Source organism: Solea solea, chromosome 12 (genome assembly GCF_958295425.1).
Source record: "Solea solea chromosome 12, fSolSol10.1, whole genome shotgun sequence".
Taxonomy (NCBI): Eukaryota; Metazoa; Chordata; class Actinopteri; order Pleuronectiformes; family Soleidae; genus Solea; species Solea solea.
The window spans coordinates 9229042-9243514 of NC_081145.1; the positions used below are offsets into that span (position 1 = coordinate 9229042).

The following is a 14473-nucleotide window of genomic DNA, read 5'->3' on the forward strand; positions in this document are numbered from 1 at the left end:
AGACAATAGTTTAAAAATCAGAAGAAATAACCATTTGGGACAGAAACAGATTTCAGTCGTCTATTTTGTTGAGTATAGTTGTTTTTCTGGAGCGTGACCTGTTAACCGCACAGATCAGATCTGATCACTAGCAATATATAATGTGAACAGCTGGTCAGGAAGATCAGATTCTGATTGGATATGCTTACAAATCTGATTTGGCCTGTGGTCTAAACCAGGCCTAAGATACAAAGAAGAGGATACAGGTAGTGTTTTCAGGTTGGTAGTGGAATCTGAAGAAAAAAAGGAAGCTTTGCCAGCCAGTACATTTCCATGCACAGTTACTTCAAACTACATCATTCAGTTGGACTACTGCCCTCATCCCAGTACACAAGCACAAGTGGGAAATCAATGTATCGATTCAAGTGTGTCCACCTCCACTCTGGTAGGTGGTGACACTTCCCCTTTCAGATTGTTACTTTTAAGTGGTTTCCTGTTTATCTAGTGGCTAACTGTTAGCATGTCGAGTGCCGTTCCAAGTCTCCTTTGCATCGATTAAATATTCAATTGTTAAAGATGACAGAGCAAATAATTCTTCTCCTAGTCTGTCAAACAAATGTACTGGCCTTGATTTTGCCAAACTCCTTCTATTATTGCCATGGTTGGGAGCTGAGCTGCATGCACAGTTCAGTTCAACTCTGGTCCATCTAAACATATAGTATACATGCAATAATGATTTTTATTCCCAATAGCAATATTTGGTCATAACTTTGAGAAATGGAATTCAGTACCATTTTAGTCAGACTACTGCAATACTTTTTGAATGTGCTGAGTGAGAAACTTGAGAGAAGTGGAGAAAAACTAAGCGTGTGAGCTCTGACATCCTGGTGTGGTGTTCTTCAGCTGATGTACCAAATGCCTCATGGGAGATCCATTTCCACTTGGCTGAGCGCTGATCCAATCAGCCAGCAGGAGCGAGAACTCTGTCAACCAAATGTCAGACATGAGGACACTGACTCACCACCTGGATTTATCACCCAGAAATGCTTGCAGACTGTCCTGTTTAAATCTGTGACCATTTTAAAATTGTGATTTAAATGTAATGGGATACTTGGAAAACTGAGTCATGCTCCAGTAATCTCCATGATCACGTCTAAATGTCTGATTGAGCAATCACACCATGACTCTAATCCCTGTGTTTGGGTCCATTTACAGATTACATGAAGCCTGAGACCCAGCAGTGTATCATCATCATCACAGCCACTCCTGCGCTGCATAATCCAGTTGATTGTGTTGCAGATAAGTCATGTGTATATTTACTAGTCTGTCCGTGCTCCGTGCTCCACATCACTCTCAGGGAAGTCTCCCACTGCCAGTGCCAGCTTTGTCCCACCTCCCATAAACTTTAAGCAAGGCCAGAGCAATGTAGGGCAGCCATATTTACAGCCCTAGAAGCAATTGGAGGTTAAAATGAGGCATGGCATCTGTGGTTTATGAGCTGCTGCAAAATTGCCACTATGATCCAAATCTCTGTCAGGTGAAAGACAATGGCACAGCCCCCTTTTTCTCAGCCCTCCTGTGAAGGACCTCTTCACACCCTCCTCAGCCTCATATGCAAGCCTTTATTCTGGCTAACTGGCCTTTTATTGCCCACTGTCTTATTAATGTCTTATTAAAGTGCAGAGTGAAAGTAGTTGGGCACCTCTGTATGTGTGTGTGTGTGGGAGAGAGGTTTTCAAGAAATAATAATGTATCAACCCAGACAGTGGTTTAAATAATTTCAGTGGTTTAAATCTAAATTTGTTTAACCTAAATTTATGTTATAATATTAATTTAACATATTTAAATGTATATACTGAAAGTGGATATACTGTAACACTGCTGCCATTTGCTGCCGACTATGAAGAATGTCTATGGAATGGGAATTAAAATTATTTGATTACCAATAATACCAATTTTATTTTGATTTCATTGTATTGCTAGCTATTTGAACTCTATTTTAAAATTTTCAGGATTGTCACAAAAGCAGTTTTGTTGTGTTGCACAATGGTCTTAAAGGAATTGTTAAAAAATTCAGAATTGAGCATTCAAGTAATCTTGATCAATTGTCTGTCGGGATAAAATAGGTCTACACATGTTCTTAACATCAGCACAACTGGTTTAAAATATCTGATAATGAAACGTCGGTGGAATCTACAGTTTGTCGTCTTAGTTAGAGAAGAAAATCCAATATTAATCTGTATTTTACACGATATGTTTTTGATTGGTGTCACATGGTATTCCGAAACTCTATCCCATGATGTAGAGAAACTTGTTTCAGATACCCAGGATCAGATACAGGAAATGTGAATGTTACAATGTTTGTACAAGGAGTTTCAAAATTGGGCTACTTTATTATTTTTATAGCTCTTTTCCTGAACTGTAGTATGTGGATCATCTGTTCTCAATAAAGATTAGATTATGTAGTTCAATCAAGTTTTAATTTGAAAAGCCCTTAAAAACTCACGTTGTAAAAGAAAAAAAAAAGAAAAAAATATTGAGTGAAGAAGGGAGGATATAATTATAGCTGATGTAATAGCGTGGTATCAGTGGAAGTATGAAGAATGAGGGGGGGTTGGTGATTAAACCTGATAAGATATTTCATTATACCCTCACAGAAAGTATGAGAATAACCTTCCTGTTTTAGGAGAAACTTTAGTCATCAAAATTCAGATCACCTCCATTTTTCCTTAGATTGCTCTGTCATCAGAGACTATTGGACAGAGATACATAATTCCCTGCAAGACTGTTTTGAATGTAAAATCCACCTGGATATTAAGACTGTATAATTTAGACATGTACCTCGTGAGTGGTAGAAAGAAAAGAGGCTAATATTTCATGGATACACTACTACTGGTGGCTGGAAAAGACTATTACTGGGTTTCATTTTTGAAACTGAAAGTAGGAATCTGAATGCATGGAAGGAAAGTGCAATGCACATTTATAAAATGTAGACAATTCATTCACTGTCTACCACTTTATCCACATCCCAGCTGATATTGGGCCAAAGGCAGGTTAGACTCTCACACTCACACTTACTGTTCATTTAGAATGTCTAATTAACCCCACACGGGCCGGGTCACAAACCTGGACCTTCTTGCTGTGAGGCAACAGTACTAGCCACTACACCCACCACGTGGACCAACATTTAGACGATGAGTAAGCTTAATCATACTCATGCTTACGTTCCAACAATGTACTAGTGGTCTGTGCTCTGACCTTCACTTTCTGACCAACATGATGGACAACCCTAATTTATTCAAAGATATTATGCTGAAATAAAGTTACAAAACTTTTGCCTTTTCTCTTAGTGGGCACATCAGTTCTTCCCACAGATTGAGATTTGACTTGTTGTGGTGGGTGGTTTAATGCGTGACTGTAATACAGGCTTTTTCCTGTAAACAAAATACACAGATTAGCAGCTGTGTGGGTGAATTAGTTTAATGTCAACGTTTTGCAATCACAAAGTCTCACAAAAAGCTCGCTTCAATAAGGAGGAATAATCGGTGTAATACTGAGCCGTTCTGTAAGGCATCCATGTCTCAATATGAGCCTGTGAATTGCGGTATTATTATTTTGTTCCATATACAGTAACCTTCTCACATTATATTCCTCTCTGACTTGACACCATGCGTGCCCTGAGTCCATATACTGCAATAGAACAACACCTCAGATTTCACACATTACATTGACATGGCGAGTGGTGGAGAGGAAGAGAGGAAGCACCAGTCTGTGGTGCGGGGACGTTTGAGTATAATCAAACGGAAGAGAAATTATTACACAAAAAGGTCACTGTCAGCAAGCGTGGTTTGTGCACGCATCACACATCTGCAACATCATCACCAGGCAATATCACTGTGTGGAAGCAGGACAGCTGAATGCCACCATCCAAAAAGCAACAGTCTCTCACTAGTGCCCACACGCACACACACACACACACGCACACACACACACACACACACACACACACACACACACACACACACACACACCACTGTTTCAGAGAGACACACAAAAATAACAAGGGCAGTGGGGGCGTTTATGGTGTGATGTGGGCTTTCGTCACTTTGATAAAACGCTCATCCCACGTAACAAATTACTCTCTCGCACATTACTCGATAAAATATTCCCGACCTCTATTAAACAAGGGAACTTTTAAGGAAGGTTTTTTTGTTTAATATTTATTCTATTTCACTCAATACACAAGGAATGCACATACATGGGATATTTTTGCTTCTAAGTGAGATAAAAAAGATGGTTTTGGAATGATCTCACCTAAAATGCTCAAGAATAAAATGCCCTGCACTGAACCCAGCCAAAAACCTGTGACCAAAACAACCCCCGGTACAAATGGAACTGTGGGCTACCTGTGTTGTTGCATCCCTAATCCACACTGCCACGGCTGAAAACAATAAATCATGTTCACTGGACATGCACATGCTGGTGTAAACAGGAAACAGATTTCAGTTTCAGAAAACACAACTAAGAAGAAACAAAAAGAGCTGAAACTGAAAGGAAGTGTTGACAACACTTTCCTCTCACAGCTGAATGATAGGTAGTGATTAATAAAAGCTTATCAGAAAGCAAACTGTGCTGCCACTCAAACAGTCGGTGGACATTTTACCCAATACAGTCTGCACGCTTTGTGCATGTTTGTGCACTGTATTGATTCACTGACACGCATCATTACAGCAGGTCAGTTTACATCAGAGATAAAGCCGAGCAGAGCCACAGCTCTGCCACTCTCACATATGAATCAGGTAGGACTGATGATGATGATGATTAAAGTGTTGATACAGAATATACTTTGTATTCTACTACATATTATACAAAAATAATGTTAAATATTGTCATATAATGGTCTGCCCATACGTTGCACGCATGTTTATTCAACATAAGTGCCAATGTTAATGACTCCCAGTTTCATCCAATCTCCTCCTCTCTTTTCTGTCTCTTTTCTCCTCCAGCCTTTTTGTTTCCCATGAAGCCTCATCCCTCTATCTGTGCCTTCATCATTCCCTCCCTCTCATCAGGAACGTCTGACGAAAGGGAGGACTAAAGAAAATCAATCTCCGGCAGAGAGGGCGAGGATGCAGAGCACAAAATACAAACCCACATCCCACATACATGTTCACGTGCTGGTACCAACAGGCATAGGACCAAAAAACAAAAAAAAACAAAAAAGTGTTTTGCTTGTCACATTGTCTGACAAATTGGTAACCATCTGGAGATTCCCCTGGAGGTGAGGATGCACACAAACACACCCAACAACACTCACAACTTGTGACAGAGTAAATCTATTGCAGGTTTCATCCTGAAAAGCAGGTGGCCAGAGAGATATGACACATCTTCCAAAAAAAAAGAAATAAATAAATAACAACTCTCAGTCGGTTTGTGTAATTTCCAACCCTGACACACTCTGTCAACTATTTAAGCTGCAATTTTGGTGATTTGCAAGCAAAAAAAAAATAGAAGACAACAATTTACTCCACAGCCAAAGCCTATTCCCAACATGGGGAGACATTCAATTACTTCCCCCACAGAAGATCACACTCCTCTTCCTCTCACCCCTACTCTACTTCTGATCTACTCTTGTTTCCCTCCATCACTTCACGTCTGTTCTTTCTTCGGTCCTCTCCGGTGTTATTTCCCCTTTCCCTTGAATGCGGTCAGCTTAACAATCCCTGTTTTCTCTCTGACACCGTTGCTTTCTCAGTCTATTTGACAACAAACACCAGAGAGGTGAAGAGAGAAGGTGCATTTACAAGGCTCTTATCAGAAAACATTAGAGGAGCTCAACACGACGGAGGTGGAAAGCGTGTATACTGCAGACACGTCAATCATATACTGTAAATCACTAGTCTCTCTCTGACCCTTTTCTCTATTTATACGTCTAAGAGACACACACAGCGTTTAACTTGTCTTTGGCTGTCAGGCCTGGAAACGTGGACCGCAGCTTTGACCTTTGCCACTGACATTTTCTAAGGGAAGGTTTGTTCTCACTGGAGTGGCCACACATTGACTGAATGTGTCAATTATGTTGCGTTGGATTCTGAATGAGCAGCTAAGTGCAGTGTAAGAAGAAAATAATGGTGTCATGTGTGAATGTGTGTGTGTGTGTCACGTAACATTTGTTACAGCATGATTTTGGGACAAAGTCACTGGTCAACCAATCTGGTCAATCTCCTCTGACCTTTGGCATCAAAATGGTATTTTCTCCCAAAAGAACTGCTGCTCACTGGATGTTTTATACTCTAACAGCAGTTTCATGGAATACTCAGACCAGCCCACTGTCACTAACAACCATGCCACGCCCCGATGCCTTCAGCAGCTCATCTTCACAGTATCTACATGCATCTAATTGCTGCCACGTGATTGGACGATTCGTTGTTTGCCTTAACCAGCAGTTGACCAGGTGTACCTAATAAAGTGACAGGTGAATATACACACACACACACACAGAGACACACTGAGAGGTCAAACGTTGCAGCAACAAAGTAGTGGTAAATGGGTATGTAAATTATAGATGAAGAGAAATATGTTTACAGCTAAACAGAAATATCTCAAGCGTGAGCTGTGTTGACACGTGCACACACACATTTGAAAGGGTATAATATAGTGCTTCTCAAGTGTTATACATAACCATAAATGGTGCTCAGTCATATCGCCTACAGATCATAAATCCAAATAAGCACTCCTCATAGCAGCAAATTCTATCTCCTATATTGTAATTGCGATGATTTAGAGCATGTTTACCGTCCAAGTATGAACACAGTTTATCTAAGTGATCGTTATTTAAAGCAAACCGAATCCATCATTCGTCGTTTAGGAGACAAATGAAGCCGTGCTATTAAAATTCATAAAGAGTGCTCCATAAACTTTCTGACACATTTTAGTGACTTCAGCAGAATGCTAACGCAATGCGCAGCCCAACATTTGGGGCTTTAATGCACAAGACTGACTCATCCCGAGAGCTGCTTTTCATTTGACTGTTACGGGAGAGAAGACCTAATGCTATCAAGCAGGTTTGGAGTGGAGAAGAGGGACGTTCAGCCGCTTTCCCTTCATGACTCTTATCTCGTCAAGCACATTTCCTAAAGCTTTCACTTAAATCGATTTTTGAAGACGACTGCATTTTATGAAATAAGATGTATCGTCTTCTCCTCTTGCCTATTCCCTGTGGCTTGTCGACAGCCACGTGGCGCTATGGTAACAATTTGGGTTTACTGCGCATAAGTCCTAAACTCCTCAAGCTCGAAGCTTGTGTGTGGTGGACACAGTAAATGATGTGTATAAGAGTGCACACTTTTTTTTTATCTCACTGCCAAATCTTCACACTGGTGTGGTTACTATGGCACGTGCAGTTCAGAAACTGCAAATCACATCATTTCTGCTTTGGTTTGTCAGCTGACAACCTCCCACAATAAAGTGACACACCTATACAATACAATAATACTATTGCTGTGGCAAAATCATGATTGAGGCACCCACCATGACCGTGTGCCAGGAAAGAGTGCCAACAGTTGAGTCAATGGGTTCATACCGTTTACACCAAATTCTGCCCAGAGCGACCGCCGCCATCAGGGTAAAACCAGCTTCTGTCGGTGGCTGTCAGGACTGGAACCCAAAATGGTCGTCTACTATCACACAACCATTTTGTATTGCACATTCAAAGATAGTGCTCTGCAGTTGTTATCCACGTTACTGTCAGCTCCAACAAGTCTTGCCACTCACGAAAAAGAATTGAAAAACATGACTCTTGAGACGGCTGTGAGTGAAAATCCCAGGAGATCATCCGTTTCAGAAATACTCAAACCAGCCTGTCTGGCACAGTCAAACTCACAGCGATCACATCTCATAGGGATATGAACATTAACTTATAAAAAATAGTCCGTGAGTGTATGTCTAACAAATACACTGATGTCCTTCTAGACCAAAATCACGTGTATTTAAAATAAGATCCCCATGGGCTGCAATAGTCTGATTACAGCTAAATCACATGGTTAATCTCTTTAAATTAGCAGTACTGCTCCTGATTCTTAACTGTTTTATCTTGATTCACTCCACATAGAGCAGCTTCTCAGGGATTTCCTTTATAGCCCTGTGTAATGATCCTCTCTAGCAGGCAGAGAGGGGGGGAAAGCTTTTATTACCAAAATACTAATAACCGATACATCTCATTAATCTGTATCTGTGCATCTATTTACAGCTCATGCTCATCAGCGATATCAAATATCAAATAACATCAAACTTTCCGCCCAGCCATGAATTAATGAACATTTTAATTATAACAGACTGTGTGCTGTCACAGCCCGAGTCTTTGGAACTTCAGGTAGTTTTATAGCTAACTAAGCCTCAGGCGAGATACTACTTCAAGGTAGACAGTCTGTCAACGTGAATGGCATGAGGGCCGGAAACCTGCTCGACTGAGGCTGAGAAAGGGGGCGGGATAATGAATTGCATGCCCCAAGGCCAAATGAGAAGTGGTGCATCTTGAGAGACGTTTAACGAAAACAGAAAGAAAACATTTCAAAGTGCTGATGACTGCAGCATAATGTCCCAATAATAATATAGTTATACAAAACGACTCAGTCTTTTACCTGGAGGAAGGTCGACTGATTTTGTGTCGTCACAAATACACGACGTGATGTGCAGGTTGACTTCTGAACTTATATTTTCTTTGTTCTGATGTAGTGGTGTCTACTTTTTCCCTCCTTCCTCTTCTTCTCTCTAATGAACCACTGTTGTATCCCTGTCAGTCCTTTCTGGCCCTCTGATTGGCTGAAGTGGCCTGAGTCTCCGTAGACTTTGATCAAATTTCCAGCATGCTGTAAATGAGATCTGTGTCTGTGACGCACCAGGGAGGAATCAGTGGGCCGTGTCTTTGAATATTTCCCACTTGGCGACTGCTGATCACAAATTGACTAAGAGCAATTAGCCGTGACTTGCAGACCTGATCGGCGAGTGGATTGTCGGGCTGGAAGTCGCGTAGTATGAACTATGCTTTAGAAAACTGGTAGAACAGAACTGTACACGTTTGCTCTCAGAGCTTGGTACAGATGTGAAAAACTTTGCCGTTAAAGTAATGACAGCAGTTTGTCAGGATTTCCAAATGCTTGCAGGAACTAAAGGAGCTCGTAAGTTATCTACAGAGTTGGAGAATTCCGGTACCAAACCATAAAATCTATCCACGGATATGAGAAGTACCACTGAGTGTGATATGCTCATTAGTACACGGTTCACTGCTGCGTGTACCGTGTAGTAATGAGCATTGACAGTATTGTATTGACTGTATGTATCGCGTGATGCATTTACAATAGTGTATTTACAGCTGCGGCCTCTCAGAGCAGGAAACAGGACAAGGGTTACATTTAAAACGGGGGAAAAGGGTCTCGTTCAAGTTTCTTCTTCTACATTAACATATTAACCTGTATGTGCAGATTTTTCTTCCTCATTCCTCATTTTTCAGTATGGAAGGATGAGTTCAGTGGGTGCAGAGAATGATAAGACTGTTCTGGGGCCTAATTATGAAGCTTGCACAGACACAAAAGCTGGTGGACGCCACGTTCTACGCAAAGTCTGGGATTTATAAAAAACAAAGTTGACAGGAAACGGTCCTTTATGGAAACTTGATGGGAAAGAGGAGAAACTGCCACTCCGATGACAGAAGGCGGATGAATAACCAGCAACTGTGCAAAATGACACCACTGTCAAATAAACAATTACCTGCTTGACTCCCTGAAACGCGCCTTTCGTACACACCCAGATAAACAAATGAATACAAGATATCCGTTATTGCAAAATACGCTTTTAAATAAATGCTGTAATTATTATAATGATTTGGTGGTGAGAGACACATTCTCGGGGATAATAAGGTAAACAGGAGGACAGATTACGCTTTCACGGATCTAGGTTTGTGTGCTTCAACTGAGAAGATATAATTAATGATTTTGTGCTTCAAAAGATATTTTCATGTAGAGAGTTTAATTTCATTCATTTTTTAATTGTGAAGAATGTTGTAACAGTCATTAGATAAGGCACTATTCTAATCAAATGCATTATCATTATTACCATTATTATTATTATTGTTATCGTCATGGAGACCAGTGTGTCATTTATGATTCAATCAGACTTGAAGAGAATATAAAGGACCGTCATCACAACGATGCAAAATATAGTTGCTTTGTCTCTGTGAGAGGATCAGACAAACGGACGCTTCAGAGAGAGAGAGAGAGGATTTTTAGAGAACAGTCAGATCTGCAGGTCAGTAATAATAAATGGATTGTGAACTGTTCTGACCATGTGCTGGATCTCTGTATCTGTGAAGGGTTTTTATGTTTGTTTGTTTTTTTATTTCAAACATGTGCAACATCTACAGACAACACAGATAACATCTCGTCACCAAAGGAGTAGGCAGAACTATAAACTTATATGTACCTACCCCAATCATGTTACACACAACACTGCTTTAACATATTTACAGTATTTTATACAGTTTTATACAATGTTCTTAATGTCTTCAGTACAATACAAGAAAACGACCATTTCCATGACCGTCCTGGATTAAACTGCTGTTCTTCATCTTTATATTTATTTAAAACTTGTATTTTGTATATTCTTTTAAACTTATTGATGTTTTTTTCTCTGCTTTAATTCATCTGTTAGCCTGTTCCATAATTTAACCCCCCGAGATTGAAACACACATACTTTTCAAAGTTGTCCTGGCACACTGCATTTTTCTTGTAAATGATGTCCCCCTTGCCGCTGTGAAAACAACGTCTTTATTTTATTTGGAAGTGAATCATTTCTTGCTTTGAATATTATTTACGCTGTTTTAAACTGAATCAGATCCATTTGAGTGGTCTCTATTGACAAATTGACAAACAGCACAAACCATTCACTAACCTTGCAGGTGGCAGTGGATTCCTATATACAGTAGATGGTGAATAGCGTATATATCCTCCAAACCCACAGTGCACAGAGGAGTGGAACTTGAGTGTGTGCTGTTGTGGTGCAGCAACCTTGACCTTTTACAGCATCTGTCACATTCTGTCACTCTAAATGCCTTTTTTGTCATTAGTGATGACGGCACTGTATTCATTTGATTTTTCTGCCTCAATTTCCTATTCAGAAACCAGCATGGGACGTCCAATCCAATCCTGTGTGTTTCGTGTACGCCACATTTTCAGACATACACGTTTTTTATAAATGAGGCCCCTGGACTGTAATTGTTGCATTGCTGATGAGTTCCTCCACACTCAAATAAGCAATTGTTGCTTTGTCAGAGGGATTGATGAGGGGCGGTGAAGTGTGTTTAGGCAGGAATATCACATTGTTTGGTTCAGAGTTGTGGGAGGGAGGGAAGGAAGGTAGAAAGAAAGGAAGACTTACTGCTGCCTCATCCTCCCTACTATCGCTGGTGTCCTCGCTCTTGTGGTGGCCGGCTGAAGACCGCGTGTCCCTCTTGCGGCTGGCGTCCGTCCCCTCCGTCTGTCTCTCTCCATCTGGGCCAAGGTGAAAACATGGACACTGCTTAGAAAGCCAGCAGGCACTATAAACATCACTGCTGTCACCTTCAATATCATCCTCAATTTCATCATCCACATCAACCGTTTTATCATCGTCATTTGTATCATTGTAATTCTGATGTCTGGTTATCAATATCACAGGTGTTATATATTCAACATCATAATGAAGATACATAATAAATAATCATTTCAAGCTATTGCTCTTGACAGATAAAACTCTCTGGAGCGGTGAGACACAGATGGATGATGGGACTTTTGCTGCACAGTGACGACACTTGTCTTGGCCAGGAGAGGACAATCAGAATTTAAATCCACTGACTCATTATAAATGGGCGAGCGTGCGTTTTATTCTGTGCCTGGCACAGAACATATGGCCAGTTCTGCCCCTTCCCTCCGCGCTGCCAGCAAAACACGCACACCTACATACTTAGAAACACAGACAACAGAGTACAGAGTCGTAACAGGATATTCAACATTTTATGAGGCCCGGCTTATCAGGAGCCACAAGGATAAAATACTTCATCGTAAAGATTCCCATGAGGTCTTCTACCTATTTGTGGACTTTTATTTTATAAAAAAAAAACACGGAATCCATACCCTATTCAATTCAATTCAATTCCATTTAATTTACCCTGCACTGCATTCGACCCCCTCTGCCTGACATGGTTCACAAATGTACAGCCCCCCCCCCCCCCCCCCCCACAGGTGAAATGGGCTACCATAAAAAGTGGCGTCTGTGCCATTGACTGGCCTATAAAGAGTGGGGTGAGGAGAGGGAGGGCACATTGTGGTGTCCCAAATGCATTATGGTGAAAGTGGTTCATTAGTGTCTGCTGAGCAGAGGTGGCTGCAGTGTGTGCACATGCATGCAGCGACGCAGGGAAGGTTGTGCACACACACACACACCCACCCACACACACACACACACACGCGCGCACGATGGGATGGGTTGTGATTAAAAGACTGAATGGGGAGAATGAGTGGCCATAAAGCATAATGAGCGCTAATGGTTTTCCAATATGTCCCCTTAACAATGAGTCTGAGTGGGCAGAATTAGATGGGGGGCTCTGGGGTAAGTGGTCTGTGTGTGTGTGTGTGCGTGTGAGTGTGAGTGTTTGTGTAGAGGGGGATTGATGCAGTCAAGGAGAACAGAAAAGGCAGACAGGTTGTACACGCTCACTTATCATTCATGAACAGAGGCCGGGGTGGTGAAAACAGGAGACAGATGAAATACTGTGAAAATCAATCAAAGCCACAAACACGCACGCACGCACGCACGCACGCACGCACGCACGCACGCACAAACAGTGACAAAAGTGAAAAGTTATTTCTGGTACAACTTGTTCTGCATCTCATGAACACAACCTGAGTAGATGATTTGTTTTTCTCATTTGTTTGGATATCATCGTGCCCATCTCCTTCAATTCACTGCAATTTCCTCATCTCCACACAACTGTAATAAAAATTGTGATGTGAAAAATCATCAGAAGAGAAACAAGCTATGTTCACAGTATTTCCCCCGTTAACTTCTGTCCTCTCCTCTCCCTCTCTGTCTCTCTGTCTCTCTCTCTGTCTGTCTGTCTGTCTGTCTGTCTGTCTCTGTGTAACAGCATATTGTGATGTATTTTTTCCGGCTCTTCCTCATCCACTTGAGGAAAAGTGCACCGGAGAGGTCATCCCAACTCCACCGACAAGAAAGGGGAACAAAAAACATAGAAATGGGGAAGCTTTCAGTGCCATTCCCACGTCAAACAGGGGAAGATGAGCCACTAGGAAGTGTGCGGTGAAAGCTGTCAGCCCTGCGGTCCGTCTCAACGTTGACAACCAAAGCACGGCCTCTGGGGTCCATCAAAGCACCACCATCAAAAAGACAACACCAAAGAATTGCAGTGAAGTGAACTTTGCTTCCATTGTTGAGTCAAATATAGCAGAACACTTCAATTTCTAAGTGTGACTACACAGTTAACCTCTCCGCTGCCAAAGATACTACAAGTAGATTTTGTCAGAGCTGCTTCAGAAAAAAATGGCTCGGCAAGGACGCTCGATGACAGGAAATCCCCTAAAAATGACCACAAGCTAAGCTAATTTCTTCATGCCTTAATGACGGATGCCTTGCTTCGCTGTGGTGTGTATATTTAGTCCTTCCTCTGTGTACACACTGCATGAGTCACTGCATGAATCAACTGGCGGCACAATATCTCCCTTTAACCATTTATCTGGGACTATTATGAGCAGGTAATGAATCAGGGAGAGACTGCTCTTTGCCTCATTTATACAAGTTACACCTTCATTTTAACAAACAATACGTGGAAAGGAAATGAGTGGCAAAAATGGTCAAATGATACGAATAAGAACCTTTTATTATTGTCAAAGAACTGACTTCAGAATTCAGAAAGAAGAAGTGAAGAAATACTTAATTCATGTGGATAATCAAACTGACTGAGAACTGTTGTGAAAATGTTATGCAGTGGAATCAGTCAGTACACACAGTCAGTCCTCTTCTTTTATATTGCATCATTGTATTTGCAGTGCCTGCATTACTCCTCCTTATTCTTCTATTACATCATCTCGTGTTGCATTTGACTGTTTACTGTTTTTTTATTTTATTTTTTTAAATTGCTAAAAATAAACATGTTTCCATTGTGGTGTGTTGTTTCCTTTAATCTATGCGTTCATTAATGAAAAAGTGCTAACGGTATCCCTATAGTTGTAATATTTGGTGATACAAAATGTCAGCCATGCAAGAAACGTCAGGACTTGTAGTAGAATTTACTTTTCAATCATTTCTCTCTCTTTTTTGGTTGCTACAGTTTCGTTCTTTTAAGTCTGAAGAAAAGGTTGTTGTCTTCTTTTCTCTACTGAGAAAATACAAGTTTATAAGCAATAAAAACACTTTCCTGCATCTTATGAAGAGCAAAGCGGGTATA

At 41.0% G+C, this 14473-nt stretch overlaps 1 protein-coding gene across 1 annotated transcript in view; it reads right to left on the reverse strand.

Annotated features, from left to right (window-relative positions):
• The window catches only part of b4galnt4a (beta-1,4-N-acetyl-galactosaminyl transferase 4a), a 156831-nt gene that overhangs the window by 87570 nt on the left and 54788 nt on the right, over positions 1 to 14473 (reverse strand). The window contains exon 2 of the mRNA XM_058645796.1: positions 11410 to 11522. Coding sequence (XP_058501779.1) covers positions 11410 to 11522 — 113 coding nt within the window. The remainder of the gene's footprint in view (positions 1 to 11409; positions 11523 to 14473) is intronic.